Source organism: Microtus oregoni, unplaced genomic scaffold, assembly GCF_018167655.1.
Source record: "Microtus oregoni isolate MIOR12 unplaced genomic scaffold, Mior012 000006F_ref0000085, whole genome shotgun sequence".
NCBI lineage: Eukaryota > Metazoa > Chordata > Mammalia > Rodentia > Cricetidae > Microtus > Microtus oregoni.
In genome coordinates this window covers 47211382-47237782 of record NW_024543065.1, presented here as the reverse complement: position 1 = coordinate 47237782, position 26401 = coordinate 47211382, and the positions used below count along the sequence as shown (strand labels likewise).

General features: G+C 44.9%; 1 protein-coding gene across 1 annotated transcript; it reads right to left on the bottom strand.

Annotated features, from left to right (window-relative positions):
* Positions 1-10: 10 nt before the first annotated feature.
* Positions 11-26099, bottom strand: Pla2g4c (phospholipase A2 group IVC; the record flags this gene model as incomplete). Its single annotated transcript, XM_041654570.1, has 14 exons — positions 11-1111; positions 2652-2780; positions 3789-3939; positions 5330-5501; positions 7031-7185; positions 8284-8379; positions 9511-9678; positions 11051-11104; positions 12533-12586; positions 13875-14015; positions 16079-16199; positions 19948-20137; positions 25594-25730; positions 25956-26099. Coding segments are annotated over 14 exons (2133 nt in total), but the record flags the coding sequence as incomplete, so codon positions are not given.
* Between the last annotated feature and the right edge of the window lie 302 nt (positions 26100-26401).

The following is a 26401-nucleotide window of genomic DNA, read 5'->3' as shown; positions in this document are numbered from 1 at the left end:
TTTAATAAATAAATAAATTAAAAAATAAAAAAATAAAAATAAAAAAATAAAAAAAAGAAAAAAATTTTTAATCAAAAGAAACAAACATCGGCTTGGGGAAAAAATAATGAGTACTGCCTCTTGAAAACTTTGTCTTTACCAGGGCTGCCCTTAGGGTCTTAGGACTTCATTCATGAGCCTCCCAGGACACAGACACAATTATCTACTCCACAGATGATGAAAGCGAGGCTCACATGTGAAAGGACTTGCCTGTGCTCTTACAATGAGTAAACTGTGGGAACAAGGCCCAAATCAGATACAGAGTCATCGAGCTTGACCTTGGACTTACAGGTGGGAGGGAGACAGGCAAGCAGAAAGGAGGGCTGAGGCAGCAGACAAGACAGCCAAGGAAGGCACCTATCTAAAACAGACTGAAGGGAAGATATTGAGGGAGAAAAGTATGGAAAGCAAGCCACACAGCATGTCAGGGAATGAAGAATAAAGGATACATCAAGGGTGACATAGGATACAGCAGGGTGCTAAGAGACTAAGAAATGCATCATGAATCTGTTAGTCAAGCAGAAAGCGTTTACAGAGTTTTTTGGCTCTGCAGAGATGGGCCATGATTTCAGATGAGATCTCTCCTTTTACAGAGGCAAGCAATCTGACCAAAGTGTAAAATGAGCAGTTATGGACGAAGGGAGGAAACTTTTAAACAGCTTTGGTCTCAACCACTACATCCATTTTAGCCACATGGATGTTGGACATTGTGGCTCTGATGATGAAGGAGTCATGTTCCAGCTTCAGGGTCCCCTGAGGGAGCTGAAGTTCATACTTTGCTACCTTTTGCTCTGGAGACCCATTTCCCTGAATGATGTCATCAAAAACACTCTCCAGGTCTCTGGAGACTGGCTCGGTTATGATGGCTAAGGCAAACTTAATTCTGTGAAGCGCATAGTTGAAAGGAATAGAGAACAGTAAGGCCAGGTGGACACTTGGGCCCTGGTAGATCAGCATGCCCACAGTGCCCTGGAAGCTGGAGCTCTTCTTCACAAAGGAACAGCTGATGGTGGACTTTGGAGACAGCACAGGTGGTGGGTCCACTAGTAAATGCCCACTCCGTAAGTAGTGCCTAGGAAAGAGAAGTTACAGGTCACTATTGCTCTAAGAAGATGGCCTTGCTTGTTAGAGAACAGAACATCTGGAGGCCTCTATAGACCATGCATGGTTCAAAGGAATTTATTTTTTTTCATTTATTTTATCTTATTCCACAAGAATACCTACATTTAATCTCAGCTTCACTGCCTAAGGAGTGTTCCCATCACCCATGCTTATTGTATAAGTATTAGTTTATCTAATGATGTCAGTCTAGGAACAACTGTTCAGATCCAGAACAGGAGTTAATGACTTAGTCTACATCAAATATTAGATCTCTCAGAATCCACATCGTATTTCATTCTGCGTTTTCTGTTTCTTCACATTGAGCCACCACTAATGGCTTTTCTCCCACTTATTCAACAGGTTAAAGTCATTCTACTCCAGATTCGTTGCATGTGGTTCCCACAGACATCGTAATTGGCACTCTTTCCCTGTGCTTTGCAACCCTGATTCACCTGTGCACCACTCAAGGGCTTGATAACAAGAAAACCAAGATCACTGCCTATGACTATAGGCAGCTACGAAAAACTGCATTCATCTCTGCCGCATGACATGGTGCCCACACTGGGGGGAGTGTCCCACCATCAAGCCTTCCATGTAAATGAAACCCACGTGAGGATGAAAGGGCAGTAGGTCCTCAAAAGATAAAACCATCCTGGACAGGAACGCTGTACTCACACACTCCCAGCAGTTGTGCTTACCTGCACAAGATCAGTCCACAGCCCCGGATGGGTTGGTGAGGGGCACAGAATCTCACACCCTGCATGAGGAGCTACTTACAAATTTAATAGCTTCTTGTGGAGAGAAAGCCTATTTTCTTTATATAGACTTATGTCATCCCAGTAAGTCTACAGTCCGAGCTCCGGTGGATGACCTAACACCCACATATATGTGGGTAGCACCAGATGAATTCAGTGGGTTATTTTTAAGAAAATGGACATGAAGTCTGGAAGGAGACCTGGGGGCATCTGGGAAGAATTGTAGGGGATTTGGGGGAGTAAATATGGTAGAAAGCTATCAAATATATATATTTCTCAAAGAAAAAGTAAAAAAAAAATACTACATTTTTAAAAGTAAGATCGATGGCTTGACAGTTAAGAGCATTTTCCACTCTTTCAGAGGACCCAGGTTCAATTCCCAGCACCCACACGGCAGCTCACGATCATCTATAGTTCCAGTTCCAAAGGATCTGATGGCTTCTTCCAACCTCTACTGGCACTGCACACACAACGCACATGCATATGTGTGGGACAAAATATTTATACATATAAGTTAAACAAATAATTTCTTAAAGTAAGAGCTTTGCAAACTTATGTAAGCATGCTATTAGCACCTATGCTGCAAACGGGAAGCTAAGACTTAAACTGGCTACACCTATCTGATCTGCCATCATACACTGAGCCTTGTCTCTGAGCTGGAAGTCCCTGCACAGATGTCCTATGATCACATATGATATGGGGCATGGGGATGGCTTAGGACAAGACTTGGGAGAACAAGAAAAGGATGAGACTTACAAGGGCTCCTTGAATATTATGTCCGTGTTGTTGGATATCTTAATCTCCACAGTCCGAGAGCTTTGGACATTCTGCACTCTGTATCCCAAGAAGTCCTCCTTATTCATCCTTGGCAAGTTGCCAGTTTTCCTGAGAGTGGAATGACAAGCAGCTCTGAATATCATCTGACAGACATTTCTGGATCCAGGGGCAGTAACTGGGGACTCAATGTCAGTTGTGAAGAACTGTGATGGGTGGTCATTTAGTGTATACTCTTTGCTTATTAGAAAATCCTCAGCCATCTGGCCTCCACGGAGGCCCCAGAAGCCATGGCAACCCAGTCTACTCTGCTTTGTGCTTCAGAAAGTCACTCGCTCCAGCACTATTCACTGTCTATCTCCTCCCCTTCACACACGCAAGCTCTGGTGGTAAGAAACAGTTTCTGTCATGCCATAAATTTTTATTTTTAGTGCAGAGGATGGAGCCCAGGTCTCATATAAATTAAATAAGTACCCTACCACTGAGCTACAACCTGACCCCTCACTGGGGAATTCTAGGCAGGGGCTCTACCACTGAGCCACACCCCAGCCCCTCACTGGGGGATTCTAGGCAGGGACTCAACCACTGGCCACACCCCAGCCCCTCACTGGGGGATTCTAGGCAGGGGCTCTACCACTGAACCATACCCCAGCCCCTCACTGGGGGATTCTAGGCAGGGACTCAACCACTGAGCCACACCCCAGCCCCTCACTGGGGGATTCTAGGCAGGGGCTCTACCACTGAGCCACACCCCAGCCCCTCACTGGGGGATTCTAGGCAGGGGCTCTACCACTGAGCCACACCCCAGCCCCTCACTGGGGGATTCTAGGCAGGGACTCAACCACTGAGCCACACCCCAGCCCCTCACTGGGGGATTCTAGGCAGGGGCTCTACCACTGAGCCACACCCCAGCCCTCACTTGGGGATTCTAGGCAGGGACTCTACCCTTGAGTCACACCGCCAGGCCCTCATAGGAAGAGTTCTAGGCAGGAGCTCAATTTCATCTACACCCACAATCCTCCCACCAGATGTACTGAAAGTTAGTTCTGCAACAGATATTCCTTAGCGCCACCTCAGAGATCAGGGCAGTTACAGCTGCTGATATAGCCTGATACTCACCCAGCCACTTTCCTCATCTCACTGAGGATATTATCCTTGTTTATTCGAACATTCTCCCTAGACACCCTCAGCAAATCTGCCACAAGTTCTGGTGTGTAGAAACAAGATGGTTTCATTGTCTCATATTTTTTTCTCCATGTGTCAATGTCATCTGAAATAGAACCAAACCAAGAAAAAGATTTGTCAAGTTAGGATCGTGCCCATTTATGTAAGAAGTTTGTAAACTACTTTTGTGGACCAAATCCAGCTGGCACACTTGACTTTATAAATAAAGAGGTGTTGGTATATTGCTTTATAAAGTGAAGCATTGTTTTACCATCTATCCTCCATACCTGAACAAAGAAGAAAAATGCCTCCTTTTTCATATTAATATGTATTGCTCCGAACGACAGCTAATGTAAGTGACTAATAAATATTTGTTAAAAGAATAAAGAGAGAAGGCTGAAGAGATAGCTCAGCAATTAGGAGTAATAACTGCTCTTCCAGAGGAAACGAGCTCAATTCCTAGCACCCACATGGTGGCTCACACCATCTGTAACTTCAGTTCCAGAAGATCTGATGCCCTCTTCTGTCTTCCTTGGGCACCAGGCATACGCATATGCATGGTGCACATGCAGAAAAAACACCCATACACATAAAATAAAAATAAAACATCTTTTCAAAAAATTAAAAGAAGCAAGAGAGTACATACACTAGACGAGTATGGTAGTGCATACATATCATAGTAACACTTGGAGACCAAGGCAGGAAGATTATGAGTTTGAGCTAATGCTAAACTTCACAGTGAGACTCTGTCCTAGAAATATTTAACAGGAGCCAGCGGAATGGCTAGGAAGAACTCAGACTGCTCTTTCAAAGGACTGGAGTTCAGTACGCAGAACCCATGTCAGGTGATTCATAACCATCTGTAACTCCAGCTCCAAAGGATCCAGTGCTTCTATCCTCCTTGGGCATCTACACTCACATGCACAGACAGGCAAACACACATAGACATAACTAAAAAGAACAAAAATAAATCTTTAAAACAAAACCAAGGCCAGTAGAAAGGAACAGGTTAAAGCAATGTGTGCAAGTCAGCACTCGGAAGGTTGAAGGAAGGGGAGCCTGAGCTCAAAGCCAGCTTTGGCAATAATAGGGAGACACAATGTACAGAAAGAGAAAAGACAGGCTCTCTACGTTATCCCTCCAAGGGAATCCCACTCTATAGGCAGCGTGGCAGAGAGCTCCAGGGACTCAGTGTGATAAACAGCAGTGCTGAGACTGCCAAGCACAGTGCTAAATGCTGAGACCCTCCTAGGACTGTTCACCTAGGACTGTTTACCTAGGACCGGATAATAAATGTGGACATGAATGTCCCAACAAAAGGAGGAAACAGACATAAATGTCAAAGAGAGAAACAGAAAGCATGATGCCCTTTTGGAGGCCCCACGGTGGACAGGATGAGTTTTAGATGTTGAAGTGTGGACTAGGCATCCCTAAAATATAGCCCCAGCCAGCCAGAATCCCATGGCTCCTTACCCTGTTCTTCCTCCCACACCTACCTCCACAGTTGTTCTTGTTGAACAGAGTAAAATGCATGACAACAGGTCCAGTTTCCCCCCTGAGGATGTAGCAGCTCTCTGGGGCTTTGGCCCACTCCTTTAGCTGATCCTCTCTCACTTGAGGAAAAGTGATTCCATAGCGTTGGCAGTAGTCCGCTGTGGTCCTGACGGTCTGAGAAGGGGAGAATAGGGACCCTTGAGACACACTGGGACTTCAGCAAAGACCTCAGGAGGAGGCTGGAAAGTGCATGGTTGTTTTGGGTTTGGTTTTGTACAGAAGACATCTCTCACTCACTGTGGGTCAATGAATAGTTTCTTGAAGGCTTGAGAATAACTTTAGGGTTCTGTATGAAGAACAATGTACTCAGATGAGGGGTCACCTACACATATTTGGAGCCAGTTAATCTCATTTCCTCCCTGAGAGACTCTTGAACCTCTACCTCCCAAGGAGGGATGGATGGTGACAGACAAAGCCAGTTTCCATTACTGGCTAACAGAAATGGAAAGTCAGCCATGCAAGTGCTTTTAAATAGCCTAATGATTACCATGGAAGTCAGCCAGTCCACTTCCCATTACTGTAGCAAATACCCAAGACAATCAGCTTACAAAGAGAAAAGGTTGGTTTGGGCTCAAGGCTTGGAGTTTCCAAGCCATGATCACTTGGCCACATGGTGAGAGAGAATGACAGAGCAAAAGTGCTCATCTCACAAGGCAGATAGATAGCTGTCCTTTGAGAGCATGCACCCAGTCAACTAGGGACTTCCCCCTAGGCCAGGGTTTCTCAACCCGTGGTTATCAACACTTTAGGGGGTGAATGACACTTTCACATGGAGTCACCTAAAATCATCGGAAAACACAGATATTTACAATAGGACGCATAACTGTAGCAACATTTCAGTTATAACCTAACAACAAAAATAATTTTGTGGTTGGGAATCACCACAGCATGAGGAACTGTATTAAAAGGTCACAGCATTGGGAAGGTTAAGACCTGCACTAGGCACATCTCCTCAATGTTCTGACACTCCCCAATCACAACACCCTAAGGATCAAGTTCAAACACATGGGGCAGAAGTTCTTAACTTCTGGGGTACATTCCAGATCCAATTATCACAGCCAAAAAAAAAAACCCAACGTAAGTGTGAAATATAAATCTTTACCCACCAGCATCGAGGCTAAGCAGGTAAAGGCATTTGCCACCAAGCTTGATGATCTAACTTTTAATAAACACAAGTATACTTTTATATTTCTGTATGCATTGCATAAGAGGTACAAATCCATATTATATAAGTGTGTATATTTTAAAGACAAGATATATAAACTTATATATATATATACTTATTTTGTGTGCATGTGTGTGTATGTGTGCACACACGCAGGTGTGTGCATGTATTGCTACAGTGTGTGTGTAGCATCAGAGGACAACTTATGAGATCCACCACATGGGTCTGGAGGATGGAACTCAGGTTGGCAGCAAGTACCTTTATCTGCTGAGTCATCTTGCCAGTCAACAAGGTTTTAAAAGTGTGATCATTATGCGTGTCTATGCATGATGTGGGGTGTACATGCCATAGTGCCCCAGACAACAATTGCTCAATGTCCACTCCCCAAGCAGACCCTGAGTTCCTTCCTGCACTGCCCCATCTCTGTCCGGGCCAGCTCATCTTCTTCCCTCAAATACATAAGTTTCTTTTCAGTTACCTCTAGTGGATCTCCAGCACTGAAGTCAAACGAGAGGATGAGGTGAGCTTTACGAGCTGGAGGCAAAACAAGCGGGTAGGGAGTATTGATAGCCAAACCAGCATCCACCAGATGTAGAAACTCCCGGCTCTGCATGGCCTCATCTGTGATGTTACCTAAAACCAGGAAAAGACTTGTTTAATCTAAGGTCAGAATGTAGGGTATAGGAAGCAGTTTGAGCAGACAGAACTGTTGTCTCAGACAGGTGAGTGGAGACCCATTCCAGTAGGGTTCACTTCTGCTGTTGTCTAAACGTGGTTTGAGTGTGCTCCTCAGAGACTCATGCCCAGGAAGACTGGTCTGCAGTGTGAGGTGCTGATGTGGAGGAACCTTTTAAAGGACAGACCAATTTGGAGGTGGAGACATCAGCCTTGGAAGGGATTTGTGTGGCTGTAAATTATTAGTTCTGGAGAGAGCAAAGTACTTATACAATGATACCCATCCATCTGTGACTATGTCCCTTCTACACATGGCTTCTCCATTACATTATATTGCAACCAGGAACACCCAAACCAGAGGGTGAACAGATGGCGCCACCTCATTTGGACTTTCATCTTCTAATGCTATGAGTTAAATAAAACTGTTTTCTTTATAAAGTACATGGCCTGGGGTATTTTGTTATAACCAATGAAAATAGAATGATACAACTTCTCAAGGCATGTATGGTGCTGACCAAGCTAATAACATTGTGAAGCTTATCTTCCTAGGGAAATTACCTTTTCTCAAACTACAAAGGCATCAAGGCACAAGATGTTGGTGGTAGGCAGTCTCATCACGGAAGAGTGGTTAATGTTTGGGAATTGGCATAGTCTTGGAAGAAAGTCATTCATAGAGCAAGATGACAGAAGTTTATAAAAGATATACAGAGACCTAAGAGTATCCCACAGGCCAGTGTATATTCTGTCTGAATGATGGAGGGCAGATCATGAAAGGATAACCTATGGTGAATGTCTACGTATTTTTAGAATCAGAGGAAAGCACCACTATTTCAGGGGCCTTACTATGCCTTCTATTGACACCAGAAAGACTATGTGTCTCTTGTTAGGAACCACTACCATGGAGGGGCTCTGCCACACACATCATTGAGCACCATGCCATCCCCACCCCCACAGCTCCACGAAAGGGATGAGCTGAGATCACTTCATGGCCCTCATCCTCCATAGCTCACCACAGCCCATTAGAGAATAGGAAGGCAGAAAGGGGCGCATTCTCACCGTTTTTATAGAGGAAGTTGTAAACAGTTCCCCACTCCCACTTCAAACAACAAATTGCAGTTTTACACAGAAAAGTAAAAGTGTCCTGGAAATAACCTAGATGCAGAAATGGAAAAGTAGAAATTAAGTATCATGGGCTGGCATGGGTTGGCACTCCTCTAAAGTCCTATGGTGAAGCACTGACCTTCAATGTGACACAGGGTTTGAGTAGGGAAGTCCTACCTTATAGTAGATGGCAATGTCCCAGGGCTTGGGTCCCCAATTGAAAAAAAGAGAAAAAAGTGAACTGAACACCAGCATCTCTCTCTCTTTCTCTTCCTCTGTTTTTCTCTCTATATGTGTCTCTTTCTGTCTCTCACTCTCCTTCTGTCTCTGTCTCTCTTTCCCTCTCTCTTTTCTCCCTCTATCTTTCTCCCTCTCTATGTCTCTCACTCCAACTCTGTCTCTCTGTCTCTCCCTGTCTCTCTTTCCATCTTGCCCTGTCTCTCTGTCTCTCTTTCTGTATCTCGGTGTCTCTCTGTGTGTCTCATCTCTGTCTCTATGTCTCTGTCTTTATGTCTCACTCTGTCTCTCCCTCTGTCTATCTATCTCTGTGTCTCTCTGTTTCTTTTGTCTCTCTCTTTCTCTGCTTCTTTACTGTGGGCAATGTGACCAGCTACCTCAAACTCCTTTTGCCATGGTGGACAGTATCTCCTTAAACTATCTCTCTGTCTCTGTCTCTATATGTGTGTGTCTGTCTGTCTCTGTCTTTGTGTCTCTCTATGTCTCGCTCCCTGTCTCTCTTATATCTCTGTCTCTCTCACTCTGTCTCTCTCTCTCTCCTTCCTGACTATGAGGCAATGGGACCAGCTGCCTTATACTCTTCTGCCATGGTGGACAGTATGTCTTTAAACAGTCTCTCTCTCTCCGTGTCCCTGTTTCTCTATCTCCATATGTGTCTCTGTGTGTCTCTATGTATATCTCTCTGTATGTGACTCTCCTCTCTCTTTTTTCTCTCTCTGCTCTCCTTTGTCTCTCCTGTCTCTCCTCTGTCTGTCTCTGTCTCTCTCTCTGCCTTCTGACTGTAGGGCAATGTGACACTCTTTTTGATGGACAGTATCTCCTTCAACTTTGAGTCAAAATAAACCACTCTAAGTTGCTTGTGCCAGATAATTTGTCACAGGGATAAGAAAATGTGACAGATACTAGTGGGGAAGACAGGAGGAGGCTGATAGTGCTGGCACTTACTCCCGATCCAGTTTGTTGGTCTAGACCTGGGACCCAAAGGAAGCGCTTTTGTCCTCATGAAGCAGTACAACAGATATTCAAGAAACTGCTCCTTCTCCTTGGGAGAGATCTCATTCCAATTCTGGACCGCCTCAATCAGCCAGAAGTACTTCTGTTCACCAAACACATCTGCCACAAGAAACCCAATTGATTACCCGCTTCAGGACAGACCTGTGCCATCTCTTGAGAGTCACTGTTTAGCCTACTCCTTCTCATCTCTTGTGGCGACCTGAATGTGACTGTGCTGTAGAGCAATTTGCTCTGAGAGAAAGCATTCCATCCTTCAGAGAAGTCTATGAAAGCTCAGGAAATATCAGGCAGCAGAGCTTAGTTGCACACACAGTCACTTACAGGGGGTGGGAGGGAGAAGGAGAAAAGAGGGCAACATCTCCACGGTGAGCCACCTGGCTGTGTGTCAACCCCCTGCTTCCCTCACGCTCTCTGATCCCTTAGCATCCACACAGTAGTTTGCAAGTGTGAGCTCATGCACAAACCTCTCTCAGCACCCAGAACCTGCTGCAGGGCCTGGAGCTTATCCTTGATGCTGGGGTCATTCTGATCTTTAAGAAAAGCCATGATTAAATCCAAGAGCACTTCATCCACCTGTGTCTCTGGTGCTCCCATGTATGCCGCTGCTTCAGCTGCTGATCTAGGCGCTGCTCAGAGATAAAAGTAGCCTCCCATGAGAGTGTGGAGAGACCATCACTGCCTGTCCCCATAAAAGTCTCTTTGTCACCCCATTCCCGACACTGCTGTGTACAACCAACCCAGCTTCCATGTGTTTTCCTTAGAAAACTCCCACATGAAATTCACGAACCTAGATGTTCCTCCCAGGCCCACCTTGGCTGACAAATGGAAAGTACAGAACAGAAGCCCACCTCCCTTGTTCCATGTAGCACAGAGGCATGAGTCCTCTTGATAAGGCTTCTTACCCTCCCTTATTACCTCTTTACAATTACTGGAAGAGTAAGGAACACACAGACACACACACACAGACACACGCTTCCAGCTGTGGTTTCTCTGTCTCCCCATCCTCAGTTGCCTCATCTGTCAAAAATCTCCTGAGTGGGGGTAGGGAGATGACTCCATCAGTAAAACACTTGCTACTCAAGCATGAGGACCTGAGCTCAGATCCCCAACAGCCACTTAAAGTCAGGCAAAGGGGCACACACCTGTGATCAGCAATGACGGCGGAGATGGGAGCATCCTAGAGGTTTGTTGGCCAGTCAGTCTAGCCAGTTAAGAAATTCCATGTTCACATAAGGTAGAGAGTGATAGCATATGGCACCAGACATCACCTTCTGGCTTCCACACACATGCACAGCACATGTACATGCATCACACACGCACACAGAGAGCACAGGTGAGCAGACGAGGTAAGAATAGCACTTCACAAGGTGACTATCAGCATAACCATGACATTCTGCACAATCTGTGGCTGGCTTGTTCAGCGTCTCATCCATGTCCTCATCAGTGATTCAGAACACAGCAGGGTGCTTACCTGCCATAAACAAATGTCCCTGGTTCAATTTTGCTCTCAGGTCTGCTAACATGTCTGCAAGAAGGTAAAAATGTAGAATGTTTATCTGTACAATGCAGTCACTGGCTATGGTGTTGAGTATATTTTTTTTCAGTTTTCGAAGACAGGGTCTCATATTGCCCAGATTGATCTCAAACTCCCTTCATAGTTGAAGATGACCTAGAACTCCTGATTCTCCTGCCTCCACCTCCAAAGTGCTGGGATCACAGGCATGCACCACCAGTCCTGGTGTTGAGTGTGTCCAAGGCAAGTTTCTCTAGGGCTATTCCTTTATACTATTGGCCACAGCAGGCTGGAACTTTGCTGATAATGACTCTCAAGACCTAACTCCATGCCTCCCTTCCAACTCTACCTCCAGTGAACCCATATTGGTAACTTGAAATTGGATGGGACAATACATACCACTATAAATCAAGGCTTCTTCACCAGAGAGCAAGCCTAGTATACCCACTAAGGAAATGAAACATGACTTCACCTCCAACTTTAGCCTCTAGATCATTTAAAAGTCATCTCCAAAAGGCTGGGGTGGGTACTTCTGTCTCAGTTACAGGAGGTATAGTGTCACGGAGCAGTTGGTTGGCCAGAGCATATTAACATACTGCTCAGAGCTGTGATGTAACACCATTCATTCCTACATCAGTGCTCACTTGACAGTGAGAATACACAAGTAACTCAGCATTCTTATGACTCCATGGCTCTCAAAAAAATTAAAGTTGAAGGTTGGGAAGATGATTCAGTGGTTAAGAGTACTGCTGGCTTATCCAGAGGACTCAGACACAATACCCAGTACACACATAACATTTCTCAACCATGTATAACTCCAGTTCCAGGGAATCCAATGCCCTTATCTAGCCTCTGCAGCCACCAGGCACATACAGACAAAAGATCCATGTACACAAAATAAATAAAATGTTAAGATAGGGTCTCTCTATGTAGTCCTGGTTGCCCTGGAACTTTCTATGGAAACCAGACTGGCCTCCAACTCACAAATAACTCCTATCTCTGCCTCCCAAATGCTGGGATTAAAGTGTTACCACTATACCTGGCAAAAATAAACAAAATTTTAAATTCAGGTGATTTTAGCATCCAGTCCTTTGGGTTGTGGTAAGGATAATATAATAGAACAGATAATAACTGCTATTGTTACCCAGTGCTTTTACCTACCAGGCTCCATCCTTAATACTTTAGAGAAATTCACTCTCTAAATCCTTACAAATACTGTTATCGTCATCTATGTGGTGTAGATAGAGCAAGGTGGAAAACGGAGGTCACATGTAACTAAGCACCACTGTTGCCCAGGCAGCCCACACCCAGCCACTCTGCAGCAGTCCTGGATGCCCCAATGGTGGCTTGAGAGGAAGCACTAGCATTAGGAAATATAATTATAGGCACAATGACAGTAGTCTCCTCTGCTGTCACATGAAGGAAACTGAAAATACTCACCACAAATAAATTTCTTAATTTCTTCTCTATCAGCTATAGCACTTCCCCATAAACCTGGAAAGAAAAGAGAAATAAGACTAAGACTTCCTGTAATTAAAGTGAATCAATAAGGTTCCATTACACATGAATCCTGTTGCCTATAATCGACAGAAGCAGAATGGGAATGTGGGGAACAGCTGAGGGGTTAGCAGTTCTAGTGTCAGATAGCTTAGGTGTGGGATGCTGTTGTTGGTGGGAAGGAAGGGGTATAAATGGAGTCTAAAAACCTGGAAATGGAATGTAGATGATTTATATCCAGATTAGAAATATATAAGATGCAGAGATGACATCAAAAGGCCCTAATTCAGTGACTAGACGGTTAGAGGGCCATTTTCATTGGAGGATAAGGTGAAGTAAAACAACAATCTCAGCTCTGTTTCTATGCAGAAGGAGGCATCCAGGACGGACTTCACAGTATATCTCAAAATTATATGTTGACCAGACAGGGCAGTGCACACCTATAATTCTAGCATTTGGGAGATGTTGCAAGGAGAGACCACTTGTTCGTCCCGGCCACCCAGAGCTGAAATAATCACACAGAAACTGTATTAATTAAATCACTGCTTGGCCCATTAGCTCTAGCTTCTTTTTAGTTAGCTCTTACATCTTACTTTAACCCATTTCTATTAATCTGTGTATCACCACGAGGTTGTGGCCTACCAGCAAAGTTCTAGCATGTCTATCTCTGGCAGTGGATCCATGGCATCCCCTGACTCTGCCCTTCTTTCTCCCAGCATTCAGCTCTGTCTTCCCTGCCTACCTAAGTTCTGCCCTATCAACAGGCCAAGGCAGTTTCTTCATTCATTTATGGTAATCACAGCACACAGAGGGGACTCCACATCAGGGAGATGGATACAGAAGAAGTAAGAATTCAAGACTAGCCTCAGCCACATAGTCAGTTCAAGGCCAAAATGGGATACATGAGACCCAATTTAAAACAACAAAAATAATTTACTGAATAAATAGAGATTTAATTATCTTTGAATTTCTACCATACTCTGGGCACAGTGTTGAATGCTTCATTTGTGAGGTCACATATAAATCCCATACCCACACTCTAAACCTGCTTATCATGTAACCTTGGATTCAGGTGCCTCGTGGACCATTTAGAAAGCAATCAGGTATCTATCCGTCAGCAAGGGAGTCCCTGGGAGATGCTGAAGGCCATCCTCTGGAAACCCCAAGACCTCTCCTTTTCTCCTAGCAATAAAGAAGCCTAGCAGAGCTAGGTACTCAGAGAGGTCATTCTTGCCCAACATCTACTCCCCACCTCCACTGAATTCCATCTAATCCCAATACTGACCTCTCAGGTAATTCAAGTCTCCCTCAGGCTCAGTTCTAACCAATTTTCCATTCTTAAATCTGCTTCCAAACTGCGTGATGGGGACGTAAGCCCCAAGTGCAGGGTAGCCAGCATGATGAGGTGTGAATTCGAACCAGGACTCTGGGGAGGCAAAACAAGAGTAAACTCTGAACCTGGAACATAGGTGCTGGAGGAAGGGATGCCATAGAGAAAGGAATGCTAACCAAGAGACTAGAGATGGGCTGGCTGATATCAAATATTTGGGGATCTCTTCCCCATGCCTCTGAAAGCCTATTCAGATGGAAACAATTCATTATTTCAAAAACCTTGCGTCCATTACTTCCCCAAACGTAAGCCTCATACCCACCTTTCTCTTCAAATTCATCACAGATGCGATGTCAGAATGTTGGGGTGATGGAAATTCCAGACACACTGTGATATGGGGGTTATCTGGGACACTGTGGACTGAGTGACTACTTATTACAAGAAGGATAAAACTCACATAATCCTGTTTGTTCTAGTAATTTCCATCAAGTAGCTATGGAAGGCACAGATGACAATGTCTAGGAAGACAGATAAGGAAATAATTACAAGAGTCCTCAAGAGAGATGCTGATACTTGGTCCACATTGTGGAGAAGACAGCAGTTGCGATGTTGAAGGTTGAGTTAGAGAAGGCATGGAGTAGAGGTCTCATTGTTCATTAGGGAATATTTGTAAAGAGTGCAGCTATTCAGACATGCTTTACTGAGTAACTGTCTTCCTCTACAAGGGAAGGCCACCCTCTCCAAACCAGTGTACAGCTCAGGAGGGGCATATGGAGTGGTTAGAGAGGAAGGAACCTCCTGGATAGCCAATAATATCAGTCAAATCAACCTTAGTCATCAATGGAGTGGCAGATGTTACAGCCAAATTAACCTTACCTCTGAGCTGATGGGGGAGGTCTATGAAAAGGAGATCACCTCTACCCACTGTAGTGGAAAAAACCATACAAGAACTATGCTGATTAATTTCAACTTTCAACCTGGCATGGTCCAGAATACCTGCTAGAAGAGGGGCATTTTTGCATTCTTTTTTTCTAATACCAACCATAGTTCCTCTCTCTCTTGTCCTCCTACTTTCCCTTACCTCACTCCCACCTCAGCACCCCGCCATCCACTCCTCAGAAAGGGTAAGGCCTCCCATGCAGAGTCAACAAAACCTGGTACATCAAGTTGAAGCAAGTCCCTCACCCTTGTATCAAGACTGAGCAAGGCACCCCACCATAGGAAATGGGCTCCAAGTTCAGGAGTCATAATGGGTAATAGATCAGGTTAGCCTATGGGAATGTCTGTGGGAGTCTTTCTTGATTGTTAACTGAGATGGGGAAATTCAAGCCTATTGTGTCAGTATTCTCTAGGCAGAATCAGTATAAAGGGAGGGAAAGCTAGCCCAGAGTAAGCAAGAAAATAAGGATACATTTGCATATTTCCTCCCTGCTCTTGACTTCCCCGAAATAATGGAACTGTCAGCCAAATAAACTCTCTCTTTCCTGGGCTGCTTTTTGTTACAGTAATTATGAAAACAACCAAAACGAAACAAGATCAAGGACCCAGACAGGGACGAGAGAAATAGAGCATTGACCTCAGGAATTTCCGAGCTTTAAGATGCTAGGGTGAGCAAGCACCTGGAATATGGCTTGACAGATATTGAGAAATAGGGGCAAACACATCAAACAAATAAATGCATTTTATATATAGTAAATTTGGTGAAGAGTTCTTGATCCCAGGGCAAAGATTGTGGCTGAAAAGAAAAATGGAACATTAGGAAAGCCAGCAGCACTGGGGTAGTTATTGGAGCCATGGAGAAAATGACAGTAAAGAGTCATGCCACTGTATCTCCAACCTGGGTCCCTCACTTCACCCATATTTCAACATCCTTTGTCACCCAATGCAAGTATAGCTCGTGTGGTAGTTTCTGGGAGGCCTGTTTGCTCTCTGTGAGCTGAGCATACTATTCTATCCTGACAGCCCATTTTTGCTCCTGGACCTCCCAATGGGGAAGTCTGGAAGAAACATCCATACATTCCACTCAAAGCCTTTTTGGGGAGATGGAACCCAGAGTCCCATGCATTCAAGGCAAACACTCTACTACCAGCTATATCCGTAGCCCTGTTCAGTGTCTTTCATTCCCTTGCTGCCTCCCCTCCCTTCAATTTTTTGCTTACTCCGAGTTTTTCTCATCCTCCAGTCAGGCTGAAGGTCACCATCAATGGCTGCAAAGATTGGATAGGGAAGCAGTCCTTCTTCCACATGCTTCTTTATGCTGGACAAGTTAGAGTTCTGTAACTATGGAAGAAAAGTACCCAGTTTGAATGGGGTAGAAGCACAAGGGGATGATTTATTCTTCCCAAACTCAGTGGGATCTTTGCATATAGTGCACCTAGTTCTGAAATCATTTTTTCTTCCTTCTTCATCTATGAAACCCATTCCACATGTGTGGAAATCCAAGGACAACATGAAGGAGTCAGTTCTCCTTCTACCACATGGGTTCCAAGATTGAACTTAGATCTTCAGGCTTGACCGCAGCTATCTTGACAGTCCACTGTTCATATTCTTCAGTGTAGAAAACAGACAGCGCTCATCTACAGAGTACAGTGGGGTACCTCAAAGGATGAGACTGGAGAAGAGTCAGAGAGACCACTGCTGAGGAAAGCAGTCCCACAGGCCAAGAATGAAGAGAGAGATCATGTCCCTATTCATCTGGAGGAATTTTATCCCCTTTGAGCAGCAGTTCTCATTTGTCTCTTTCTCAGGGTGCTGACCATCACCATTCTGTTCTTCATTTCTGTGATTTTACTATCTTAGATGCCTCAGAGACGTGGAATCATGTGACTGGCTTGTGCCACCTAGCATAACTGAAGGGGATAGTTGTCATACAAACCATTACCATCTGTCTCACAAATCACACACACACACACACACACACACACACAGAGAGAGAGAGAGAGAGAGAGAGAGAGAGAGAGAGAGAGAGAGAGAAAGGAACACAAGAACTTAGCACTTTGATCATGATAGAGTTCACAGGTAAGGGCATGTATCCAAAGTCATCAAAATGTGTTTGAAATATATATGTATGTTCAACTGTGCACATATCAGGTATACCCCCATAAGTCTTAAAAAAACAAACAGTAAGTTAAACTGTGAGAGGGAGGGTGAGAGAGAAGTACACTGATGTAGGTGGGTCATCTGTCTATGTATTACTTTCATTGGTTAATAAAGAGACTGCCTTGGCCTTTTAATAGGGCAGAAAATTAGGTGGGTGGAGTAGACAGAGCAGAATGCTGGGAGGAAGAAGGCAGTGAGGCAGACGCCATAGCTCTCCTCTCTGAGATGGATGCAGGTTAGAATCTTCCCAGTAAGCCACCACTTCGTGGTGCTACACAGATTATTAGAAATGGGTTAATCAAGATGTGAGAGTTAGTTAATAAAAGGCTAGATGCTGTTTAAGGGTGTCAATCACTTTCATGAAGTCAATCTTTTCTCCTTCCTCTTGATTAAGGGGTTCTTGTCCTCCCGTTGTGAGGTCGCTTGTTTCTGGTAGCTTCATGTTGCTTTTCAGCTTGTTGGGCGAATTCTTGCCTTGACGTCGGCCCATCTCTTCTTCCAAATGCTCCCTATGGATCTTCTTTTACCGGATTAGGTCTCCTTGCCTACCAAACGCTGTCTCTCCCCAATGTTGGCTCTCCCAATGCTGGGTCTCCCCAATGCTGGGTCTCCTGGCGCCGAAAGATCAGGCCTCCGTGCTGGTTGGGCAGCTTGCAGACAAAGCGCCTACCCCGCTTGGTGCAGGCAGGCCACAGAAACAAAGGAACTGCTGCCCCCCGGGAGCCCCGGCTACTCGGACTCAGCGCCCTAGACCCAATTGCCGGGGAGAAAATTAGGATCTTGGGGGTGGGGTGGGATGGGGGTAAGGGGAGATGGGGAGAGAAAAGGTAGAAGGGAAGGAGGGGGGACTTGGGGAATCAGGAGAATTGGGATAAAGGAAAGGTGGATAGGGGAGCACGGAACCACAATTCTTAGTTAAGGGAACCACTTTAGGGTGAGCAAGAGATTTGACCCTAGAGGGGCTCCCAAGTGCCCAACATGAGGTTCCCAGTTAGTTCCTTGGGTAGCTGAGGATTGGGAACCTGAAATGACCCTATCCGAGAGCAATACTGACGAATATCTTGCATATCATCATAGAACCTTCATCTGGTGATGGATGGAGACAGAGACAGAGACCCACACTGGAGCACTGGACTGAGCTCCCAAGGTCCCAATGAGGAGCAGAAGGAGGGAGAACATGAGCAAAGAAGTCGGGACCACGAGGCGTGCACCCACCCACTGAGACAGTGGAGCTGATCTACTGGGAGCTCACCAAGGCCAGCTGGACTGTGACTGAAAAAGCATGGGATAAAGCCAGACTCTCTGAACATGGCGAACAATGAGGGCTGATGAGACGCCAAGGACAATGGCACGGGGTTTTGATCCTACTTAATGTGCTGGCTTTGTGGAAGCCTAGCCAGTTTGAATGTTCACCTTCCTAGATATGGACGGAGGGGGGAGGACCTAGGACTTGCCACAGGGCAGGGAACCTGGACTGCTCTGTGGACTGGAGAGGGAGGGGGAGAGGAGTGGGGGGAGGGGTAGAAGGGTGGGAGGAGGGGGAGAAGGGTGGGAGGAGGGGGAGGGAGATGGGAGGCTGGGAGGAGGTGGAAACTTGTTTTTTGTTTATGTTTTTTTTCTTCTTTTCTTAATAAAAAAATTATTAAAAAAAAAAAAAAAAAAAAAAAAAAAAAAATAAAAGGCTAGAACTAATGGGCCAGGCAGTGTTTAAATGAATACAATTTGTGTGTTGTTATTTCGGGTGTAAAGCTAGCCATGCGGAAGTCGGGTGGGATGAAAAGCAGGCCTGCCTGCAGTTCATCACTACAGTACAGGAAAGAGAGAGGACGGAGAGGGGACTGGAAAGATAGCTCCAAGATTGAAAACACCTGCAGAGGACCAGGGTTCAGCTTCCAGCACCCATGAGGCAGCTCACAAGCGTCTGTAACACAAGTTCTAAGGGACACAGTGCCCTCTTCTGGTCTCTACGTACAGTGCATGCATACAATGCATATACATAAATGCAGGCACTCATATACAAATAAAACAAAAAATAACTTTAAGGAAAAGGAGGGGGAAAGGTAGGAGAGGCAGAAAGGCAGTGAGAAAGGGAAAAGAAGGAGGGAGAGAAAAAGAGGGATAAGAGGAGAAAACAAATACACTGTGGGTTCCTCTTCTATTTTAACAGTTCTAAATAGCATCTGTTCCTCTAGGAAACACAGTCTGGTAGGAATTCTAACAGTATCATTCAAAACTTCCATTTTCTCTCTTTTTATTCCTGTCTCTCAGTTCAAGCTGTGTCTGTCCCTCTCATTTCTAAGAATGGCACAACCAACCCAACTCAACCAAACCACAAAACCAGAAGAAATCTACTGGAGAAAGAACTCTTGGGGCTGAGTTCCTACTGTCATCCTGACTCTCCCATGATGAGTTCACCCTGCAAGTCACAGACATTTGGATCGTGGTAGCCATCTGCCCTGAATAGAGCACAGGTGATATGCACAGACAGCCTGGGGATGGATCCTAGAGCCTGCTGACTAGAGGGTCTGGAGGTGACCACAATGGCACTCTGGGCCTGGGGAAAACTCTTCTAACTAAGAACACAGAGAGGTAGAAAACTCCAGTCTTTCTGGGGTAAAGAATAAAATATGAATACAAGCATAGAAAAGTAAATTCAAGAAAAGAAATGATCAAGGACAGAGATAGAAAAAATAGGTGCCTTGGAGCCTCTTGCATTTGGATGATTCTAGATGTTTCTATGGTCCTCATAATTTCTACTCACTTTACTGCACAAACCACTCAGAGTCTGATTCTTCTACTTCCAAACAATCAACCCTGGCATATTTTTAGTCTTGAGGTAGAAGTTCCGAGTGAGCAGATTTGGAAGAGCTGAAAGAAGATATTGGTGAAGTCTTTTGGGACCCCATGTCCTCTACTAGGAGTGACTTACTTCTCTGGTTTGCCTGGAAACAACAAAATAGGCCCAAAAGTCAGTCAAGGAGTAATTCTTTTTCTTTGATGCCTGTATGGCTTTCTCCAAGTTCTCTCCAAAGTGCCAGGTACTCTCCTCATATCGCTGTTTCAGCTCCTCTTCCATCCCTTCCATATTTCCATTGTTGTTGTAGAATGAAGACAACGCCCTGGGGACAGAGAGAAGAAATGAACTGAGGATCAGAATAGTGACCCCAAAATGCCATTAACCCTGACTGTCTCTATCATGTAACAAGCCAGGGGAAGAATGATTAACTGTCATAACAGAAATTAAGTATGCAAACAAGGATGAGAGTCCATGGAACACTCACGCATATGAAGTATGTGTGGTATGATTCTTTCATTCAATAGACAGGACAGTGAGAGCAAGATAGAAGAAATACATCATAGTTTAATGTCAGACTCCAGGCTAGACTGCTACCCTGCCCATCATACAGATGACACAGTCATGCGCCTACTAAGATCATAGTCTATGAAGATCTAGTTAACATATTCCCAAATACCAGGACCTCTAACCTGGGGAAATAAGTTTACATCAAAGAGGGTACAGACAGATACACATCCTGCTCCCCCAACTGCTTCCATGATGGGAAATCAGAGAGACTGACTGCAGCATCATGCTGAAACCTACCTCTGAGACCTATAAAAAGGACTCTACCATGTTAGTCCTGACTCCTATCAGAGCCCCCACCATGTTGTCTGTCTCATTGCTGAACACTGAACTCTGTTGTTATCTATGTGTTGATGGCATTAATAACTGGTGGTTTGAATGAGAATGTCTTTTATAGATTCATGTGTTTGAACTTGGTCCCCAGTTGGTGGCACTGTTTGGGAAGGTATTGGAACTTTCAGGAGGTAGAAACTTGCTGTAAAATACATCACTGAGGGTGAGCTTTGAGAGTTCACCGCTTCACCATATTTTCAGTTCATGCTCTCTGGTTTCTGCTTGCACAGAAGATGTAATCTCAACGTCTTGCTCCAACTTCCTGCTGCTATGCCTCTCCTACCACTACAGACTCCCCTTTACAGCCATGAGCCCAAATAAACTCTTCCTTATACAGTCACTTTGGCCATCATGTTTTATTACAGCAACAGACAAGTAACTAAATAGTAACTTCTAATAAAGTTTTAACCCCCACAGTCCATCTCATGTTCCTCTGGATCCCAATCCTACATATGACAGGCAAATAGTAGTATTTGTTTCAGATGAACATCTATCAAGTATGTGACTGTTACACCTCATTTGGTTTCTATTGCTGTGATAAAATGCTGACCCAAACCAACTTTCAGAGGAAAGGGTTTATTTGGCTTACAGGCTAAATAATACTTCATCACTGAGGGAAGTCAAAGCAGGAAATCTGGTAGGGCAGGAACTGATGAAGAGTTCATGGAGGAATTTTGGATCGATGGCTTTCTCAGACTGCTTTCTTTTTTTTTTTTTATTGAGAAAAGGAAAAAAAAAAACAAGTTTCCACCTCCTCCCAGCCTCCCATTTCCCTCCCCCTCCTCCCACCCTTCTCCCCCTCCTCCCACCCTTCTCCCCCTCCTCCCACCCTTCTCCCCCTCCCCTTACTCCTCTCCCCCAAGGTCCAAATGAGGAGCAGAAGGAGGGAGAACATGAGCAAAGAAGTCGGGACCACGAGGGGTGCACCCACTCACTGAGACAGTGGGGCTGATCTATTGGGAGCTCACCAAGGCCAGCTGGACTGTGACTGAAAAAGCATGGGATAAAACCGGACTCTCTGAACATGGCGAACAATCAGACTGCTTTCTTATACAACCCAGGACCACCAGCCTAAGGATGGCTGTAGCATTTACCTAAAGTATTACTAGTGGAATACTGACCCTTGTGGTCGGAGGCTGTTCATTCATTCCCAGCTGCCCAAACTCAAAATAACCATACAAAAACTATATTATTTGCAATACTGTTTGTCCAATAGCTTAAATGTATTGCTAGCTAGCTCTTATATCCTAAACTAACCAATCTCCACTAATCTGTGCATCACCACGAGGTCATGGCCTACTGACAAAGTTTCAGCAGGCTCTAGCAGAGGCCTCTGTCTCCTGTGGCAGCTACATGGCTTCTCTCTGACTCCACCTACTCTCTCTATATATATCTTTTCCAGCCTTGCTATATTCTGTTATGTCATTGGCTGAAAGCAGCTTCTTTATTAACAAATGGCAATAAAACATATTGATAGCATACAAAGGGAAATCCCACATCAGACCCTGCTGGTCACATTTTCCTGATCCAAAAGCCCCAGAATTCCCCCTCATCCCAATGCTTCTCTCTTCCTGTCCCTCTCTTTTTCCCCCGACTTCCTCAGTCTTCCAACAGCTCTATGACTAATCCCAGTCAGTCAATTGCTGGCTCTATCCTTGATTCAAGGTGGCATTATTGGCACAGCAGGGCAACAGTGTGAAGAATTCTCTCCCAACAGGTAGCACTGCCTGCAGTAGGCTAAGTCCTCACATATCAAACATTAATCAAGAAAATGCACTCACAGTCTTGTCTACATGCCAATCTGATGGAGACAATTTCTCAATTGAGGTTCCCTCTTCCCTGATGACTATGGTTCACCTAAAGTTGTCAAAGAAACCAACCACACAATCGTCTTCATAATTAGCCCTCAAAAGGATCATTCTCAGTTTAGAGAAGCAGAAAGAAGCTAAGCTCTTTCTCAGCATCACACAGGTATTGAAAGGGAACTGGATTTGTTCTCCTACCATCTTCCTGCTTTTTACTTTCTTTACCTGATATTAGATGAACAAGCTGAGAACATGCCTAGATGGAGAAAGGTTTTCAAAGGAAAACTCCTTACCAGTTCCTATAAGGAAACTCAATACTGGCTAGTTCAGTCAGAATTTTTTAATACTTTTAAGAATGTGCATCTATGTTTATGTATGTCACTGCACGTACAAGAATGCAGATACATATCCAAGTGCCCATGGCAACACAATGAACCTTAATTTCCTCAAGTCACATTTGTCAAGTGCATTTTATTTATGTTATTGTGTGTCTGTGTGTGTGTGTGCATGTGTATGTATCTGCATGCACACATGTGTGTGGGGGTGCCCACGGAAACTAGGAGAGTGTCATCTTCTGCAGCTAGATGGGTGTTGTGAACCTCCTGAGGTGGGACCCAAACTTCAGTTCTCATGACTGAGCAGCAAGTGTTCCTAACCACTGATCCAAGTATCCAGCCCAATTTATCAGGTATTTTCCCTCATTGCTGTGTCAAAAAATGTGCCTTCCATACCATAATGGATCATATTCCTTCAAAATGAGTCAAACAAACCCTTCCTTAAATTACTTTTGTTGACTATTTACCACAACAATGAGAAAAATAACTAATCCAACAAGTGCTTCATCTCCACCTACCACTCATTCTCTGTGCCATCCAAAAGCTTGTGTAGCTTAATCTGTTACTGGAAAGGTACCAACACTGAATAACAACATCTGCCCCGGGCTTGAATCAACAGATGTCAAAACTGATTAACAATGTCTGCCCTGGGCTTGGAATCAGGAGGTGCCAAAATTGATTAACAATACCTGGCCTACTTTGTTGATTCCCCAGGGGAGTTCTCACCCTCTCTGAAAACTGGATTGGGGTGGAGTTGGGAGAAAATGGGGGGAGCAGAAGGACCGGAGGGAGACAGAACTGGGGATTGGTATGTAAAATCAGATTATTTTATAAGTTAATAAAGAAATAAATAAAACAATGCCTGCCTTTGGCTTGGAATCAGCTTGTCAGGCATGAGTGCTTCTGAGCCCTTTGGATAAGAAAGTCTACATAGATTTAACACAAAAATCTCTCATAAAGACCAAAGAATAAAAAAGGGCTGTAGTCCACCCACCTAAAGTGTAAACACAGCCCTTGAACTTGAAAATGCTAGAAATGGGGTAGCAGCTTCTGCGTCTCTCCTTTCTTTCTTTTCTTTCTCTCTCTTCCTCTCCTTTTCTCTCTCCCCTTCTTCCCCCATCCATAACCCCTTACTCTTATATCATTCCCAATACTTCCTAAATAAACTCTATACCCAATTCTCTCTGTATGACTTATCTGTCTGTCTCCCACCCGCGTGGCATGGCTTTGGGTCACTTGCCACCGACCCACATGGGACCAGCCTTGGGTCACCTGCATCATGAATGATAACAATGGTTTGTAACTCAGCCAGGTGGCCTGAGGCATGCAGGGACCCTAGACCTGGACCACTTTCCAACTTCCTGTGCCTGCTCCATTGCTGCACATGGTAAGGTCTCCTTCTCCAAGCCAGCTTTCACCGACATTGACATTTATCTCTGGTTATTCCCCACAGCTGAGGACTGGAATCTTGTTTCCCATCACGGACTGCAGTCACTCGGCCACTTGGGTGGCCCCGGTCCCCACCCTTTGAGCTGACAAGCCTTAGGGTGACCTGACCTATCACTCAACCCTCGCTCTATCTCGAAAACAGAGTTTGCAGACAGCTAGCCTTTGGGTCTCGTCTTTCTCTCGTGTCCTAGGCAATGGAAAATACCAGCTGTCCAACCTCAGTGCAGGTATGTCTTTTACAGACCCTAAAACAGCTGCCTTATTTACAGATTTCTAACATTACCTGCCTTTGCACTAACAAATGGCCCACGTACCCCATTAAATAACACCCTAAACTGGGAGCTTTCTAACTCCAGCAAACAGACAGATTAGAAAGTTTCTATCCATTCATGCTAAGCTATGTCCCACCAGCATCTCACACCCATACGTTTTTCCTTTTGCTAGGCAATACTCCACCCACCCACCTGTAAATGCTCCATTTCTCAATCCTATTCCTTTTCTCACTTCTATTCTGTCTCTGCCACTGCTACCTCTGGTCCCACGGAGAAGGGGGGAAGAGAATGGGAGGAGAGGAAGGAGGGGAAACTGCTATCAGGATGTAAAATATGAATACATTTAATTAATAATTTTAAAAGGCAGGCATGGATGAACATGCCTGCACCACTAGCACTGGAGAGCAGAGATGGTGGATCCTACAGTCAGCCTAGCCAAAACTGTGCGCTTTAGACTCAGTACGAAGCCATATCTCACAGCAATAATGTAGGACCAACAGAGGACACTTGATAGCTGCCTTGCTCTGGTCACCACAGGCCTCCATAGGAATATGCACAGCCCAACACCCTCACATGCAGCAGTAAATCTGAGAGTGAGTCTGTGAAGGTGTTTACAGAGACATTTAAATGAGATGAGAAGACACACCCTCATGTGGTCACACCATTCCCCATGCTGGACCCAGATGACGCTCAGCTGAGCACCAGCACACCTCCCTCTCTGCTTCACAAAGTGCCCTTAATGCCATGACACACAAGGCTTTCAAGCTGAGAACCAAGGGAAACCTTTCCTTTGCTCAGTTGCTTTTGTCGGGTATTTTGTTACACCAAGAAAAGGGAAAATACATCAGTGCACAACCAGTCCATATACGGAAATATTACAGCATACAACATAAAATACACATCTGTCCATTTAAAAAGTGGAAAACAAAAGACAGCATGCATTTGGTATCTGGAGGAAGATGCTCTCATTCTGATATCAAAAAACATGGTACACCTCCCGTCCCCACACACAACACTTACCAAGTAGACCCGGAGACCCCTGCAAGGTATGTGACAGCATCCAACAGGCCAAGTTCTTTCATCTCACTCAGTACCCCAAGACAAGCGATGTGGGCCCGCAGCCCCCCACCAGAGCCCAGGACAGCAATCACTGGAGCCTGGGCATTAGAGGAAGGACAATTAGAGCCAGTAGATAATGTGAGGAATAAGAGGGCATCCAAGGTCCTGCTTGGGCAGGGTGACATCTGCCCCATGTCGATTCTCTGGCAGAGTAAGTTCATACCTATTTACCCACCCTTCCTGCTCATCCTGGATGAGCTGAGCTGCAGAGCCTAGGGACAGAAGAAGCAATCCCACCAGTATGGAGCCTCACTTGCGCTTACCTGGTTGGCCTGGATGTTCAGCTTTTGCAGAGCCTCCAACACCTTGGAGCTGCGTTTGGTCACAGCCGCCTTCTCTTCTTTCTGGAGTCCAGTGGCAAAGTAAACGTCAGAACTTCCCAGGACAAAGAGGAAAAACAGGAACCGTCAGGAATTTTGCAGTAAGTAAACAGAAATTACCTAGAGTTCTGTCCTCCAAAGAACTATCTACCAGCTGCAGGTTGCTCAGGAGCAAAGGTGATCAAGGGTTCTGAGTTTGGTTTATCAAATAGTGAAAACATAAACTAAAGTGCAGCCAAGGGCCAGCCAAGATGGCTCTGAAGGTAAAGGTACCTGCCAACAAGTCTGATAAGCTGAGCATACAAGAAAGGGAGAGAACTGACTACCCCAAGTTGTCTTGTGACCTACATGTGCTGTGGCAGGTGTGTGCAAGCATGTGTGCATGCATG